At 41.5% G+C, this 18,933-nt stretch overlaps 1 protein-coding gene across 5 annotated transcripts in view; it reads right to left on the bottom strand.

Annotated features, from left to right (window-relative positions):
• The window catches only part of WWP2 (WW domain containing E3 ubiquitin protein ligase 2), a 145,735-nt gene that overhangs the window by 45,238 nt on the left and 81,564 nt on the right, over nucleotides 1-18,933 (bottom strand). For all 5 annotated transcript variants that reach the window (XM_077888628.1, XM_077888636.1, XM_077888641.1 and 2 more), the window contains one exon: nucleotides 9,531-9,658. In XM_077888628.1, coding sequence (XP_077744754.1) covers nucleotides 9,531-9,658 — 128 coding nt within the window. The remainder of the gene's footprint in view (nucleotides 1-9,530; nucleotides 9,659-18,933) is intronic.

Here is an 18,933-nt window from a genome sequence, read left to right as displayed (position 1 = left end):
AAAGAAAAGAAAAGAAAAGAAAAAGAATAAGAATATTCCAGGAAACCCAGGTGGCTCAGTCAATTAAGGGTCTGACTCTTGATTTTGCCTCAGGTCATGATCTCAGGGTTGTGAGATCAAGCCCTGCGTGGAGCTCTGAGCTGAGCATGGAGCCTACTTAAGATTCTCTCTCTTCCTCTCCCTCTGCCCCATCCACCCATAAAAAATTTAATCACATACTGGTAAGAATATAAGAAAACCTGGCATTTTCATACATCACTGGCAGGAGAAGAAATTATTAAAATCTCTGTGGAGAACATCTGGCAATATAAAAAATTTAAATGTAGTAATAGAGAGGCGGTGGGGGAGATGGGGATGGGTGTGGAGAACAGAGGTAGGCCTGTAGATGAAATTAGAATAGCCATGAACCAGTAATATTTAGAGCTGGGTGTAAGTTCATTATAATATTCTTTTGCTTTTATATATTCAATGTTTATGACACACACAGAGTTGCATACTTCTATCGGGAGGCACATATCATCTGGTTGTCACCCTTTTGCAACGTTAGCACTCACTGATTACTGCCTAAATCCATAAATTGGTTGGAGACTGCGAAACAGTCATATTCTAAATCTACTATGTCCTTGGCTTATCAACTACTTGGCTACCTTGAGGTTCAGTTTGCAAAGAAAAAGTAGGAGAAATGCTTGGACCTTTCCTTTCACTTATTGGTTTTCAGAAAAATGAACTGACTTCCTCACATCCTCCAAAAATGAACAATGAAATTTTAGTCTGTGTAAAAATCATTATAAGCTCTTGGATTTAAACATATTTAAAATATTTCAACCCATGGTGATTATTGGGATTTTTTTTTATACTAAAATTGTCCCTACCTCTGGTTTGGGTTGACAAGGGAGGGAAGTGGCAAAGTTCTTCAAGTTTGCTTCAAATTCTATGCCAAAATTTCTAAGATAATTATTAAGTGGGAAAGTGTGGAACAGCATGTACATTGTCCTACTGTGTGTGTGTGTGTGTGTGTGTGTTTTCAAATATACATGCATATTGCTTGTATAGACAAAGAATATCTCTGAAAGAATCATAAGAAACCAACAGTGACTGCCTCTGGGGAGGAAAGTGGAGGCCCGAGGGCTGGAACAGGAAGGAGACTTTCTTTGTACTGTTTGAGCTTTTATACTTTTAAAATTCTCATGATATACATGTACTCCCTACAAAAAATAATTATTATGAAATTGTTGACCAGGAAAAGAACAAAAGCAGAGAGCCTAATTTTCCATGGCATGCCAATGGAAAAAGACCCTCCAATCAATGCTATTTGAACCTGACTCTTCACACAGATGCAAATCTAGTTCAAAAGGACAGACTGTGTCTGTCCACAGCCCTACCCAAGAGCCCTTCATTCACCACAGGAGCTCATCTGTTTTGGAGCTTTGTGCTACACTTTGATTTGGAAATAAGAGTATGAAAGCTGGATATCCTTGCACTGACAAGCTTTCTGTGTCTGTGCTTGTATTCTATTCTCAAAAAGTGTATGTATGTGTATATACACATTCTTAGAACATGAGAGCTTGAAAGAACCTCAGAGATAAATCCACCCTATCACAGCTTATTGTCTGAAGAAACTGAAGTTCAGATGATTACATTACTGGCTTACAGTCACACTGGTAACCCAGTGACAGAGCACCATGATCAAGCCATCATGTAGCTTCAGGTACAGAAAACAACTGGATTGACAAAAACAAGGAGACAAGGAGTTACAATTTACTCATGTCTTCAAGAACAACTATATTTTACATTATAGCTCTATTCAATACAAAGAGCCAATGCTCTCTATTAACCCTAATTCTCTGATGGAGACAACTGAGCTCACCGCGAAGACTGCACCCCTTCCCTAGACCAAGGGCAAATTTGTTTCCTTCATTTTTCACTACTTGCACTCTGTCTCCAGTGTCCTTGCCTACACCTCTTTGCTCACTGTGGCCCCACTCTCTGGAGACCCTGTCCATGACTTCAGCCAGACTGATCCTCTCTGTGGATCTCACACCTGTGGTCTTGACTACTCAACCACACAGCCCCTTTGATGTCTGCTGTGTTAGTACCTAGCTGACAGTGTCTTCAGCAATTTTCTTTTAAATAGATTACAGAGCAGAGACCTTATTTTGTAAATCTTTACACCATCCACCATCCATGGTCCTTAGCAAAATGGCATTTGACAAATATTTTTTCAATACTTTTTTTTAAGATTTTATTTATTTATTCATAGAGATGCAGAGAGAGAGAGAGAGAGAGAGAGAGAGGCAGAGACACAGGCAGAGGGAGAAGCAGGCTCCATGCAGAGAGCCCGATGTGGGACTCGATCCAGAGTCTCCAGATCACACCCTGGGCTGCAGGCGGCGCCAAACCGCTACGCCACCAGGGCTGCCCTATTTTTTCAATACTTGTTCAATAAACCTAATAATCTAATGAAAGGGATCTGAAACAAAAACACCTGACACTTGTGTAACACTATCAATTGCAAAGCAGTTTCTTTTCATTTTTATTTTGGAATAATTTTAAGCTTAAAGAAAAGTTGCAGGGATGCCTGGGTGGCTCAGCAGTTGAGTGTCTACCTTTGGCTCAGGGAGTGATCCCAGGATCTGGGATGGAGTCCCACATCGGGCTCCCTATGTGAAGCCTACTTCTCCCTCTGCCTGTGTCTCTCATGAATAAATAAATAAAATATTTTTTTTAAAGTTGCAAAGATAGCAGAAAGATATTAATATTAAGGGAAAGTGGGGATCCCTGGGTGGCGCAGCGGTTTGGCACCTGCCTTTGGCCCAGGACGTGATCCTGGAGATCCGGGATCGAATCCCACGTCGGGCTCCCGGTGCATGGAGCCTGCTTCTCCCTCTGCCTATGTCTCTGCCTCTCTCTCTCTCTCTCTCTCTCTCTCTCTCTCTGTGACTATCATAAATAAATAAAAATTTAAAAAATTTAAAAAAAAATATTAAGGGAAAGTGAATCAAGGGCATACTATCTTATATAAGCATACCACAACTATCAAAGCTAAAAAAATGAACACCAGTACATTACTATTAACCAAACTTCAGAACTTTATTTGGATTCACCAGCTTCTCCACTAATGTCCTTTTTCTGTTCCCAGATCCAATCTAGGAACCTACATTGCCTTTAGCAAATTTATTTTCATTAGTTCATTTATCTGCCCAATAGCTCCATAAGGATAATACTATCCCCATTCTATTTAAGATAAAACTGAAGCTCAAAGAGCTTCCATCCAAACAAGTGCCATGCAATTAGAAAACAGCAAAATCAGTACTCAAATCCAGGATACCATGAAGTAAAAGTAATGGTGGAGGGAGGGGAGAAGAAATGAAGATGGTTTAAATGGATTTCCTTTGTGGGAAGAAAAGCTGAGTACCAAGATGACACGGTAAATGGGGTAAGTAGGTAAAATGGTAGTTGAATGGCCTCTGGTTTCTGCAACAAGAGTATTTCACAAGGTTCCCTCTGTGATGTTGTTAAACATTCTAACTTTATGAATCAGATATTCATTTAGGACTAAGACACACTCTAGTCACAGCCAAAAAAAAGATCAGGATTTGTAAATTCTTGTTCTTAATCCTGGACTCGCTTCCAGCTCACTGCATGTTCCAAGATCTTCAGGTGTATGTGGTGTAGTGCAGGCTCTTGGTACATACACAGGGCTTTTCAGGCCCCACACTCAGGCACAGCAAAGGCAACTGCCAAGGACAGAAACTTTTTAAACTGAAGATCAGCCTGTAACATACAATGCACAGCAAAGCAGTCACTGTATCTCATCCATAAGACAAAAGCAGGGATCCCTGGGTGGCGCAGCAGTTTAGCGCCTGCCTTTGGCCCAGGGCGTGATCCTGGAGACCCAGGATCAAATCCCATATCGGGCTCCCGGTGCATGGAGCCTGCTTCTCCCTCTGCCTATGTCTCTGCCTCTCTCTCTCTCTCTCTCTCTGTGACTATCATAAATAAATTAATTAATTTAAAAAAATAATAAGACAAAAGCAATGGATTTCCAAGGCAATTAACTGCTCAGTTCTTCACAAGAGGAACCAAAACTAGAAAAATCTTTCATAATTAGCATAGCATAGAGTGGGTGAGGCTTATATATAAAGAAAAACAACTAAACTAAATGAAAAAGAAAAATTAGATGGAAAACAAGAAGAAAAACTTAGAGACAGGCAAAGCCACACCATGGGAAAGTTCAGTCCTTCTTTGACCAATAGGTACACTCACCCCACTTCCATTTATGTTCTAACATGCTTCTAGGAACCCAAAGACTGAAATTAGTTTTGAAAATGTATAAACTGCCAAAGACTATCAGGGAGAAAAAGTAATAGGGCAGAAGGAGCCCTTCAAGACATTAGAAAAACACACTACCACGTGTCAATAATCAAAATCACATGGGAATGGCCCCAAACTGGAAATAAATAAATGAAGTGAGTAAAGAGTCCAGAAATAAATTCTCACTGCATAGGAAGAACATGGTAAGTGATAAACACTAAGTAAAACCATCAGTGAGGAAAAAAAAATTAGTATTTCTGGAGTAATAGGACCCCAATACAAAGAAAAATTAAATTTAGATTCAGACTTCATTATGTTTACATATGTATTTAGATATACTACTGTACATTCCATTATAAAACTTATTCTGTGACACGATGAAAAACAAAAGGTAAAACAGAATAAAGTATTTACTCCAGCCACAGCCAAGAGAGAATTTTTTCCACTACCAAAGCAAAAAGTAAAACTACACACATTTTTTTTAAATGCTCAGGCACAATTATTTTTAAATTTTCTATCTCCTTTTCTATAAAAGCCACAGAAAATGAGACAAAATGTAGAATAATATAGGAGGGAAACTTAAAATCATAAATTTAACAGATAAAATTTATACCTAAGTACTTTGTATACATTAAGATGGCTATTACCAAAAAACAAACAAATAAACAAAAAAACAGAAAACAAGTGTTGGCAAGGATTTGGAAAAACCAGAACATTCATTCACTGCTAGAGGAAATGTAAAATGGTACAGCTGCCAGGGAAAATAGTTTGGGGGTTCCTCAAAAAGTTCCGCAGAATTACCAGACATACACCCCACCAACTGTACTCCTAGGTTTATAGACAAAAGAATTGAAAGCAGTGACTCAGATAGATATACACCCACGTTCACAACAGCATTAATCAATATTATTCACAATAGCCAAAAGATGGGCGTGATCCATATGGTCCACCAACAGATGAATGGATAAATAAAATGTGATATACACATGCAGTGGAACATTACTCAGCCTTACAAGGGAATGAAATCTGATACATGCTACAACATGGATGGATCCTGAAAGCATGCTAAGTGAAATAAGCCAGAGACAAAAGGACAAATTATTCCACTTATAAGAGGTACCTAGAATACGCAAATTCTTAGAGACAGGAGAATAGGGAGAAAGACAATCATTATATGGTTTCACTCATACGGGGAATATAAAAAAAAAAAAAAGTGAAAGGGATTATAGGGGAAAGGAGGGAAAATGAGTGGGAAAAATCAGAGAGGGTGACCGAACATGAGAAACTCCTAACTCTGGGAAACAAACAAGGGGTAGTGGAAGGGGAGGTGGGCAGGGGGTTGGGGTGACTAGGTGATGGGCACTGAGGGGGGCACTTGGCGGGATGAGCACTGGGTGTTATGCTATATGTTGGAAAATAGAACTCCAATAAAAAAAATATACATATAAAAAAATATGAACACCAAAAAAGAGAGAGAGAGAGGAGAATAGAGGTTACCAAGGGTTGGTGCTGTGCTGGAGGATGGATGGAGAGGAGGAAGTTATTGTTTAAAGTGCGTAGTTTCAGTTTGAGAAGATGAGAAAGTTCTGGATGTGTGTAGTGGTAGTGATAGGTATACAACATTGAAACTAAATTACACACTTCAAATGGTTTAATGGTTATGTATATTTTGCCACAATTAAAAAAAACAACTGTACTAGAATATATAAATCTCTAAATCTCCAAATCTTAAAAAAAAAATCAAATGCTATGAAAAAAACTCACACAAGAAGAAAGAAACAGTCAAATGAGAAACTAAATCGCTGAAAACGTGCAATTAGGTTCAACAATGAAGTGGCACCTAATGGCTGTTAGCAAAACAAGAAACCAGTATTTATACAGTTTCAGGAAAAAATAAACCTCATATACCACCTTACGGAAATTTTATGCTGCTTTGGAATGTATGATTCCAATCCCTTTGGAAGGCAATCTGGTAATAAACATTTGATCTCATTTTTTAAAAGTCATATCCTTTGATTCGAGAACTTTATGCAAGGGGGCCACCTGAGGGGCTCAGTGGTTAAGCAACTGTCTTTGGCTCAGGTCATGATCCCAGGATTGAGTCCTGCATCAGACTCTCCACAGGGAGCCTGCTTCTCCCTCTGCCTGTGTCTCTGCCTCTCTCTGTGTGTCTTTCATGAATAAATAAGTAAAATCTTAAAATTAAAAAAAAAAACTTTTATGCAAGAAGAAGCAAAGCTGTGTACAAAGACATTAGCATTAAGATTTTGTTTTATAATAGGAAAATACAAAAGAATTAAAGAATAGTTAAATGAATTCTGACATATTAACTGTGAAGCAGTATGAGGTCACTAAAAAAAGTAAACAAGACACAGATAACATAGAAGCGTGTATAAAAAATGGAATAAAAAAAAACCCTCACATCCATGCTACATGACTATGATTGTATGAAATTATTCATAAAGACAAAAGCTAACTTTGAGGGTCTCGGGCACTCTACGTATCTTCTATAACTTATTCCTTATAACAGCTTTATGAGATATATACTCCTGTCCTAATTTTATTAAAGAAAAAACTTAAGACCCAGACAGTCATTGGGCCTTATACACATATTGTATGTGTGTGTGGGGGGGGGGGGGGGGGGTAGTCAGAATCTGACCATGACCAGTGTGACTCCAGACTATATGCGCATGGAAATCACATTTAAGAGAGGAGTAAGAGATGTAATTTTCTTGGATAAAGTTTTCAATAAAAAGTTAGAAAGTAAATCACGGCACACAAGTCTCAATGAAGTGCTATACTGTTTGCCTACTTCTCGATTGCACCACTTCTAAAACTCAGTAATATTACATTTATACAGACAGGCTGCCATTCACTTTCATTTTATAAAAATGGATTCTTTACAGTTGTGACAACATGAAAAAACCACCTGGAAGTCGGCTCTGTTTTTGCCCTAAATGTCTTTTTCATGCATAACTGCAGAGCATAGCCAAAAAGGCTTGCTAAATAAATCTTGTATGTCTGTGGAAATATTTCCTGGAGGCACAGCTCGCTACCACCACCATTTTGGAACTGGTCCTCACGGCTCTAAGAGCCGCGTATTGAAAGATGAAGATGTCCCCACTCACATCCTCAAACTCCCTTCTTGTCTTGCGCTGCCAAAGAGTACGGCTTCCCCGCAAAGGGAAGGTAAGATTTTTGTACCCCTTGGATAGACATGAAAGAGCCTACAAAGTCCAGGCTGGCTGGAAGGCAAAGGTGAACCGTCATCACGGCAGAGAGCAGAGAGACGAGACGGAGGCCAAGGCCTCGGTATTTTAACAGGCAGAAATCCCTAAAATGCAACGATTGTCCTTCACAAATGGGTTCTGGGAACAGTCTGGGCACTCAGATACACCACTATAAAACATTCCCAATGCAGTTTGGGGTTAGAGACATTTGGCTTTCCGAAGACATGGCTGGCACCTGCCTCGTCTGCTGAAACATAATGTTCCTGGAGATAAGGACAATACGCGAAGGTACCTAAAAATAAACGGGGGGAAACACAGATCTGGTCCAGTATCCAGTAAGAGTGACTCAAAGACCATCACCATATAAAGTCAATTTACCAATAGTTTTTATAAGAAAAGCAGGCATGGCTGAAGGAAACCAGCATCAAGTGACGTAGGCCCCTACAAAACAAAGTAGTTTGGTAGCCTGGCCACAGCCTCTAGAAACAAGTGGTTCCAAAAAACCAGTTCCTCTCCCCATTTGTAAATGCTAGCCCTCCTCGACAAGTGACCTCTTTTTCTAAGAGCATGTTTACCGGTGCTCATGGAGCTGTATAGGGTTTTCGTAACACAGTCCAGAACCCCCACCTCACTGCCCCTGGAAGCTGGGCCCCCCATGGCTGCTCTCCACCTGGACGTTCCAGGGCACGGATATGGTGGTTGGCACAGGAGCACCAGGGGCGCTCAGATGGCAGCCGCTTGTACTCCTCGTCTCCAGCTCATCCTCATCCTCAAGGCTCAGTGTGAGCTAGCTAACTCAAGTCCTGCAGGCAGGTCCCAAACTCCAGGGACAATGTCCAGTCACCACACACGAGCCCAGAAGGACATGCCACTCTACCCTGCAGTCCATTGTACCTAATGGTCTAACTACACCGTAACTATAAGGGGGCTCTGCAACCCTCAGACAGTGCTGCCAGAACTGAAAGCCACTAGAAAGTAACCTCACTTGATTTTTTCTACTCAGTACGTTCGTCTCACAAAGGGCAGTAACAAGACCATGGACATGCTCTGTGAAGAATGAATGCGGCTCCAGATCTCCCATCTTCACACCACACCTCGGCTACCACAAGCATCTGCAGAGCTACTTCCATCCCATGTACTGATGTAAACATCTGCATTTCCCCCATCTACAGTTTACTGAAGCAAACATCCAAGTCCTTTCCCAACTCCTTCAAATTAAGACAAATTACCAAATGGCTGCCAGCCACTCAAGATATGACAATCTTCAATAGGTTTAGAAAAGTGAACCTTTTTTTTTTCCTTTTTCATTCGACACTGTCCTGACGAGACAGAAGGAAAGCATGACAAAAACTGGTTTGTTTTGAAAGAGGTCCTTCCCTTCCCACTTACAGAGAAGCAGAACCAAGGGCAGAAAAGTCTCTGGATATGGAAGGGCTACGTATTCTCAAATGGGACAAATACTCCCACTGGAACAACCATGGAACGTGCCCCCCCCACAGACCCTCCCATCTCCCCACCCTCCCAAAGCCACCTGACCCTGGCTCTGCCCCTAGTCAGCATCCCAACCGACCCAACAGGGCTGCCATCTTCTCAAACTCAGCTCTGAGCAATAATACTTAGTCTTCTTTCTCCCTAGTCTGATCCTTTCCTTAAATGAAGGAAATAAAAAATGTGTCATATACAAATAAGACAGCCCCCTTCCCCCAGTACTGACAAGAAATGAATTTTAAAAACCAATACTTTTTATTTTTGTGCAAAGCAATATTTTAGAAGAGTACAGTCATATGGAGAATGATCTTGGCTGAACAGAACATGCCACAGACAAAAGAAGATGGGCCAGTGGAAAGGTTGATGGATCCAAGTTCATTTTAGTATTGGAGTCTCCTCTTGCCCACCCTACATTCTGGCAGCTGGCAGAGTCCTGACTCCATATGAGCCTAGAAGCCACTGCTTTAGTCCAGCCTGGTATTTTGTGCTGTCACTCACCTGTGCCATTGGCCAAGCCACTGTGGGTTGGGTTCTTAACGGGCTGGCGGTGCCGGTTGCTAGTACCGGGGCTTTGCTCACCGGCTGCTGTGGTTGTTCTGGCTGAACCACCTGAATGTCTGTGCGTCCTGGAAATTCAAAATATAAAGCAGAAAGATATAAGTCACTGTGAAAAAGAAAGAGGGATGTCCCATCTAAGTCACTGTATTCCCTCTCTCACTATTTATTGGAAATAAGACTTTAAATAGCCCCTCTAGTCTTTGAGTCCACAGAAGCTGGCTCTAAACAGAAAGACTCAGGTAAGCCTCCTTCTTGGTAATAGCCCAGAAGGCAACATTGGGTAAACTTTTCCACTTGAAGTAAACACATCCAGAGTGAATTGCCCCCACATCTGAAATAACTGGCAAAATATCCTGTGACCATCACATTATTTTTATTGGGCTCAAATGTAATAAATAAACAAGAATCACTGGACAGGCTACAGATGAGTTAATTCTCCCATTAGGTAAAAAGAGCTCAAAACTCATCCAAATCCATTTTCTCTATAGCTAGAAACATATTTCCCTTGGGAAAAGAAGTCAAGGGGCACTAGACAACTCCAGCCAATGCATATGTTGACATGTTTCATCTAGAAAAGGTGACTTGATGGTCCATTCAAATAAATGAGGAACAAAGCACAAAGGGATCTATATCACAGAAAATGGCGGCATCTATAGGAGCAGAGAATCTGACAACTTCAGAGAACAATAGGCAGTATGCATTCTCACAGTCCTTAGTAGCCTGACTTCATTCACTCAGTGGAAATGTCTAACCCTCCTTGCCCTCAGTCCAGCCATTTTGTCAAAGGAGATTATTCTCCTACTTAGTCATTAACTATTAGTTTTCAAGTTGGAGTATTTAAATATTATCCAGGAAAGAAAACAACACCTCTGTCTAGGCAGAGAAACAGAGGTCCACAATCTGTACCATGTACATGGGGCAGCGAGAAATACTATCAAAAGGAATAACAATAACAATAGAAGTATAGAACATGCACTGAGCCAGAACGCTACGTAACAGATATCCATGGCATGCAGTGCACTTTGTTTTATCTCATTTAACATGTAACCCTAGAAAGAGCTTACTGTTACTATGCCTATTTTATTTTTCCTTATCTAAAGAAAAAAAGAAAATAAGCAGTGGAGCAAGCCTCAAATCCACACAATCTAAGATCAAGAGTCCATGTTCTTTGGTTGGAGACTGGGCGTGGGTAGCCTGGACTGGAACTGAATCCCTTTCCAGGCTATTCTTTTCACTGGGCACATGACCGATGGTGAGATGAAGAACCCTAATGGAAAAAGGTCTCCTGCTGGGCTAGAAGGCTCCATATCAACCAGAACACCTCTGCTGGTGAGACTCTCTTATCCAGTGTGTTGGGACAAGCCCACAATACAACAAACTCGAAGGTTCCTAGGGGAACAAGAAGTGCCCCCACCAACTACCTTCACCAGCACAAGAAACGGACTTTTTCCAACAAGATGGGCATGAGCCAAAATATTAATAGTGATTATATCTGACTTTTGTAAATATGAATTCCCTTAGCTTTTCCTTTTGTGCTCTTCTAGAGTTTTCTAGTTTTCTTTCCTGAACTTGTATACTTTCGAGTAAGGAAAAAACACAATTTTTTAAGGAGGAAAACAGTTTTTCTTAGACCACAACTATAAGAAAGGAAGGAAGGTAGGAAGGAAAGAAGAAACCTAGCAAACTGTGGAGCTCTTCATACCTAAAGACTGCATGGCAGTTAAAAATGGATACAGAGGGCACAAGTGAGCTATGGAAATACAGATTTAATTTGGACTCTCTTTTTCCATCTTATTTTTCCCTGAGCTAATTTCATAAATCAAAAGCTGTCAACCACACCTCAGTCAAGAAAAATATTTCAAAGTCCCCACTTCATGGGAAGAAATGTTAGTATTGAGCATTTTACCACAACTCCTCATCAAAAGCAGAATGAGTCCAGATTAGTTCCAAAGGGAAAGACAGTCCTCAAACACTAGTGAATGTGTGTGTACATGTTGAGGGCCGAGAGCTTGACAGAGATAAAATTGGTTAATAAAAGGTTTATTTCAGCCAAAAATACCCTTAAAAGGACAAAGAAGCCTCTCTGATTTGGTACACACAACCCACAGCCGAGGGCTGTATCACTCAAGAAGCAGCAGGCTGTGTGGGCAGCATAGAAAAGGCGACACTGGTGTACACACACACACACACACACACACACACACACACACACTCCCCAACAAGCCCATGATCACTTCCAGTCGAAGGCTCCTTATCCCTCCGAAGAGCAGCTGGACTTGACAACAGGGTGGGCCCCATTAACTCTCCTGGCTCCTCCCTCCCTTCCCCGAAAGGGCATGTGGGCAGAGTTGAGAGAGAATACTTTCAGAAATGTTTAACCACTAATGATAGCAGCTTGCCCTGAATGATGGGCTGCAGCAGGGCTGGGATTAGCCTGTAAACCAGGGGCAGCTGGGACCACTTGGCATGAATTGCTGCCTCCCTGGCCGCAGCCCACGGCCACCTCCACCCTCCCCCCAACACACACACACACACACACACACACACACACACACACACCAGATTTTCCCTTGCCCTAAATCGGGACTTTCCACCTTTTTTCACCTTGAATTACCTTTAAAATAAGACACTCAGAAAGAAGAGAAGGCCTCAACAGTTGAGGAAAATCTTGTCTTCACCAGTTTCCCCTCTTGGAAGACTCACTCAACCCTTACAAGATGGGATTGTGTCGTGATTAAAAGTTGGCCCAAATGCTGAAACCGCACACCAAAATCCAAAATAGTATCAAGACAAAAGCGAGACGATGGGGTGGAGATGAGCTGGGCTCCACCACAGGCAGCCTGGCTTCGGCTCTGCCAGTGACTTCAACTTTGGCCTGATCCCGCCACCATGTTGAGGGTGGGGATGGGCAGTGGGGGTGGGAGCATGGGTGGATTATGTTGCCCCTGGGGCAGTGAGAAGAAGATGGAACAGCAAAATTCCACAACTGCTTCAAGTTATCTAGTTACAGAGATTCAGCTCTCCTTACAGCGTGCCCCTCTCAGAATGCTGGGGTGATCATCTTTACTTAAGTTCCTCTCTCAGAACCTGAGGCCTCCATAAGAAATCCAGTCAAGGCCAGGGCCCTGGAATTCTCTCTCCACACTCCCAGAAGCAGATCTGCTGCATGTGAAGTCCCCCAGACAGCGCCCTGGGCTGTCCCTTAGCATTCAAGCTTTGCCATTCACAGAGGTGGCCTCAGTCCTCAGCTGTACTCTGACAGCTTGGTTGCTTTGGGACATCTTGTGTCACACTTCACGAAAGCCACTGAATAGCATTCGATTATTTCCTAATCACTACGTCCTGTTCCAGGGCTAGCAACAAAACAGAAAGGGTCCCTGGCGCTTCCAGGTTGGTAAACACATGGAGATGTGGGTAGAGTACCATGCCTAGAGAGGGCACAGGAGCACTCCACCTTTTCCCCATACCTCACCTTATGTATCTCTTTCATCTGGCTGCTAAATCATATCCTTTATCATATCCTTTTAAAAAATAGTGAACGTTAAAAAACAAAAACAGAAAGAGTCCCTGACCTCCAGAAGTTTACATCTTCATGGAAATGCAGTGATCTGTAATCTTGCTCAGACACAAACCTGCACCACACTCTACAATGCTGACATGTGAGAGCCACTTGACCAATGAGTGAGCCTGCTGACAACCTGGCACTGTCTCTCCAGCACAGCTTTGTTGGCCATCATTACATATGCAATAATTCATGTGCAGTAAACAAAACTCTGTTTCTTTGGTTAAAAAAGAGGCTAGCCCTAGCATTGGTAACATAAGTGAAAATAAAATGAACGTCCAAAAAACCAATGGCTCACAAGCCAGAACAAAAAATTTTTTGCCAAATTAAAAGTGGAATTCAATATTTGATAGTGGCTCAGAATTTGAGATTAAAAAGTCTATCATATTCTTCATGTGGAAATTGATTTTTAAAAGCAGTTGGTAGCTTCATCAAAATTCAAAATTCTTGCTCTTCCAAAGACACTGTCAAGAAAACAAAAAGGCAATCCAGAGACTGGGGGAAAATATTTGCAAAATAAGATATCTGATAAAGAACTGAGATACAGAAAATATAAAGAACTCTCAAAACTCAGTAACAACGAATCAATATAAAAAGTAATCAAAAGATTTTAACAAACATTTCACCAGAGACGATCCAGAAATGACAAATAAGCACAGGAAAGGGGTTCAACCTCATTAGTCAGTAGAGAAATATGAATTAAAGTCACAATGACAGGGGGCACCTGGGTGGCTCAGTGGTTAAGTGTTGGCCTTTGGCTCAGGTTGTGACCCCAGGGTCCTGGGATGGAGTCCCACATGGGGCTCCCCATAGGGAGTCTGCTTCTCCCTCTCCCAGTCTCTGCCTCTCTGTGTCTCTCAAGAATAAATAAAATATTTTTTAAAAATCACAATGGCCTACTATCACATGCCTGTTAGAATGGACACAGTAAAAACAGACAAAAGAAGCAAAAGCAGGGAGTTCTGAGGAGGATGGACACAAAGCACCTGAAACTCTAGAACACTGCTGGAGGGACTGCAACGTGGTATAGCCACTTTAGAAAACAGTTAGAAAAAGAAAAGAAATGAAAATGGTTTGGCAGTTTCTCATAAAGTTAAATATGCACTTAGCATAAAAATCAGCAATCCTACTCCTAGGTTTTTACCCAAAAGAAAGGAAAACACATGTTTCCATAACCTGTAGGCAAATGTTTATAGTGACTTTGTTCATAATTTCCAAAACTGTAAACAACCCAAAGACTTTCAACTAGTGAACGAATGGACAGACTATGGTACATCCATACAAGGGAATAGTATTCAGCAAATAAAAGCAAACAAACTACTAATACATGCAACAACACAGATTCATCTCGAATGCACTATGCTGACCAGAAAGACTAAAAACTATTCATTCCAGTTTTATAAAATTGAGGAAGAAGCAAGGCAAATGTATAGAAAGAAAACAGATCAGTGTTCACCAGGGGCTGGAGGTAGAAGGAGAGGGTGCCTACAAAGAGGCACAAAGGAAATTTTCAGGGAGATAAAACTGTGTGTATCTTTTGAGTATGGCAGTAGTTACCGGACTGTATGCTATTTTGTCAAGACCCACGGAACTATACATGGCAAAGGATGAATTTTACTGTATAAAAATTACTAATTTTTAAAAATCAATTTGTATATTTCAGACACTGCAAAAGCAGTTCATCATATGAGAAAAAATAAAAGTGAGAAAGTTTTAAAAGACAAGTAACTTGTGGGAAGATGCTCGAAAAAAAAACACAGAAAACAAGAATCTTGATAAGAATGTACTTGAGGTGATATTCAAGACTCTCCAAACACTCTGTATTAATAAATGAGAGGATTCTTCAAAGACCAGGAACACACTTCTCCCCAATGTCGAGAATTTCTGGCTGACTGGACACTGGGTGCGTGGCATAACTTTCTATCCTGGTAAAAAGAGGCCCGGGATACAAAAGGGAGATTCTCTGACCTCAGATTCAGGCCCCTTAGTATTTGAGCTCAGCACATGAGAAGTTTCAGGGTATAACAACTAACAGTGAGTTTTCCTCCATTTACAAAAACAAATCAACAACTGACACAGAGATTAAAATCACCTAATATACTTAAAACCCTTCACACATTCCAATTCAGGAAACTGATATTTGCCTGATGACTTGACCCAAGAGGGTGGCTGTCCTGCCCCTCCTCCAAGGCCTCTTACTGGGCATTGTCTTTTAATAGCAGCATGGAAACAAAACTGAGTGAGGCTGGGCCACTTTCCAGTAAGACAGAACCAGCAAAAAAACAGGCACTTAAAATAGAAGCACTGAAAGAAAAAAAGGGGGAGGGGGATTGGGAATTGGTGATGGGAAAAGAAACAGTTTCCATCATTCAGAAAGGAATCGATAAGCAAACCTGCTCCCACCTACACCCTCAATTCTTCCTCTCCATTCAAATGTGGATTCAGGGGAAACAAAAAAATAAGGGAGGGATAAAAAAGAGAGGTGAAAAGGAAAGGTGCAATTAAGAGTTAAAAATGGGACCATTCTAGTCATTCCAAGGGTAATTTATAGCTCCATTCCACACCCTACCTCTAGGTTGCCAGCCTCAGAAATGACAGGAAAGGTAAAAATAAAACTGCTGCCAAGTCCATTCTACATTTCGGAAAGACAACTGATTTACGTTTGCCCAACCTGGAGTACAGAGCAATCCTCTCAACAGCGGCAGCTTTGGGAGACTACAAGACTCAGCTTACCGAACATACAGTACATTTTGATTCATCTAACCTGATCCCATGTTGTAGGTCAAGAATACTAGAAAAGAATGCTCAAACACCTTCCCACACATGAAAGGGAGTTGAAGTTCAGGGGAAGTATTAATTCACTTGTCATTCTACCCAGCTGCTGCAGCAGTGGATACCTGATATGTCCCATGGCCTGAGATGGCACGAGGGCATAAGATGCTCCTGTGGTAAGCACTGTGGGCCACCAACTTCCCCTGGCACAGGAGGAAGCTGTATGGGCAGACCCTGAAAGGGAGGCAGAGCCCCACCTTGAACAGGTTAAGCCAGAAGGGCGTCCCCGCCTTCTTCCTCCTGAAATCATCTCTCGTTCGAGCATCCCTTGCACTACAGCCTCAGACCAACAAGGACTATAGGGGACCCTGAGGTACTGGGGTCAGTAGTACATTCGGCAGTTATTTCTGTGTTCTGACCCGGCAAATCACAAAGGCAGAAATCCAGCTCCAAAAAGAGTATAGTATGTTCCTTGGACAGTCCTCAGAGTACTTCCCTGAAGTGCTCCTGGACATAATCCACAGCCTTTGCTGATCTATTCACTTGGCATACGCTTTTCTGGATGCCCAATCCAAATCCTGATCTATATTCCTCCTTTCCCAGGCTATAGTAAATTCCTTTGCATTCTCTCACAAAGCATTCTAATTTTTCCCTTTGTGGCACTTCTACTTGCAATTATGTATTTGTTTGTGTGTTTATTTGTTTGATGTCTATCTTCAATAAGGTCCATGAGGGCAGGTACCATGTCTCTTTTGGGACTCTTTGCATAACCAGCACCCAGCATGTGCCTGGCCCCACAAGAAGGCATATAAAATTTTTTGCTGAATGAATAAAAGCAGCAGGCTGTCGAGTTCAAAAACACTCTTGGGCCTGTAATATCTAGTACCGCCTATATTCTTTGCAGTCCAGTCACTCATCACCTCCTCATCTCCCGCCATCCCTTTAGAGAATGGAATCTATGCCCGGGGATGGAATCCAGAGTCTAAGAGGTAATTGAGAAGCATCAGAGCTACCGCTTTCCCGAAAGACCAGCTCCAAGCATCATGTGAAAACATTCTCTAATATCAGGGTCTAGACATAAAAATCATTTCACTAGACTCATGCCCACACACATATACTAAAATTGTGAGACAATCTCCAAATCCAACCAAGTTTTATTTGGTGTGGGTTTTTGTTTGTTCTTGCTGTAATTTTCAAGCACACTTGAAACAGGTAAAGAGTAGGCGAGTGACAAGACGTGAGACTCTAGAGAGACACCTTCTGCAGCAGATGGAGTTTCTAAAATAACCCCTCCTCCCAAAGATACCCCACCTTAATGCCTAAAACCAGTGAATTAGACAAAAGATCACACCTTTGATTATGTTATACAGCACAGGTGACCTTAAGAAATGGGAGTTCATACAAGCAGCCTGATCTAACTGCACAATCTAAAAGCACTATGCTTTCTCTAGCAGGTGTCAGAAGTAGAGAGCAAAAAAGAAAATCAGAGAGACCCAAAGCTCAAGGGGGCCCCTACATGAGAAGGAATGCAGGTGGCCTTACAGACCTGAGAGAGGCCCCAGTTAATAGTGAGTAACTACACTGGCAACTAACTAAAGTCTACCAACCACAGGATGAGCTTTGAAGCAAAGCCTTCCTTAGACTTTCCAGATTAAATGCAGCTTTGCTAACACCTTGATTTTGGCCTTGTGGGACTCTGAGTAGACGAGCCAACCAGGCAACACTGTGCTGCTACAGAACTGCGAGCTAAAAAAACATGATCATTTTAAGCCCTAATTTTGTGGTGATTTATTACACAGCAATAGAAAACTGATACAGCCTCTCAATACAAATAACCGTCAATTTCCAAGCCTTGGCCCAAATTCTGATTGCCCTATTTGACTTCAGAAGGTCTTATGCAGCAGGTGTGGTACAGCTCTGTGTGGTCAGGGCTCATCTCACAGCAACTGCATTTCTGTGGTGCAATGTCCTTTATGAGACACACTTCTAAGATTCAACAATCACTTGGGAATTTCAACTGTATATAAGTGAGGTAGTACTGTTCTTAATGGGTAAGTATCATTCTCTTCCAGGAGAATTCAGGTACAGGGACTTTATACATTCTTTTCCCCAAAAAAGACATATTTATGGGTCAACTTATGTCTGATTGCAATGTCAACCTTAAAAGTTGCAAGGATTTGAAAAGAAAACTCCACGCAAAGGGCCCAATATGGGAATATCAGCCATGAAGAAAAAACTGAACAGGAGAGACTGAGCGGCAGTGGGAACCCACCATGCTCTTGGCGGTTAGGCTCAGCCTTGGAAAGCACAAGGCAGTCCTGATAAAAAGTCTCCCCTACACCCTGGGCCCCTGAAATCATCACTTCTCAGGAGTCGTGGCGCCAAGGAATGTAAACTAGTAGCAAGACCCACCCCGAAGTTTTGGCAAATAAGGACCAAGAACATAAGACTCTTTCAACTCAACAAATATTTATTGAGCTGCTGCTACATGCAGCAAGGCACTATTCTAGGCTCCGCTAAGGACAGAAAGATAAATAATGCACAGATGCCTTTAACATGGTATTTGGCTGCAAATCTGGCGCCACCCCCCTGCACCCTCTCCCCTTCCAAAAAGAAGTAGATGGAAGAAGTTACTCCTCAATAGCCTACAGTTCATTCTTTTCTAAGCGTAAAGCAAAACTGAGTAATAGGGCTTAAAATAAAACGTTTTTAAACCTTTTTAAAGGTAAAAATTTGAAAAAAAGAAAAAAAAGAACAAAAACAACAAACAAATCTGGTCTTAACTTTCTCCTCCTCCTTCATAAAGTAATTATTTGCACTACATCCCACCCTAGGTTTTCATTAATCTCATCCTTTTAATTTTTGGTCATTTTGCCACTAAAATGCTATACTTTCAAACGCTATTTATCTACACAAAGTAAACTCAACACATTAAAAAAAAAAAAAAAAAAACCCAACACATTAGATGCGCTAAAAAGTAAAGCCAAACAAAATCTTCAGACAGGGAGC

Source organism: Canis aureus, chromosome 3, assembly GCF_053574225.1.
Source record: "Canis aureus isolate CA01 chromosome 3, VMU_Caureus_v.1.0, whole genome shotgun sequence".
In the NCBI taxonomy this organism is placed as follows: Eukaryota; Metazoa; Chordata; class Mammalia; order Carnivora; family Canidae; genus Canis; species Canis aureus.
This window is presented reverse-complemented; position numbering and strand designations above follow the sequence as displayed.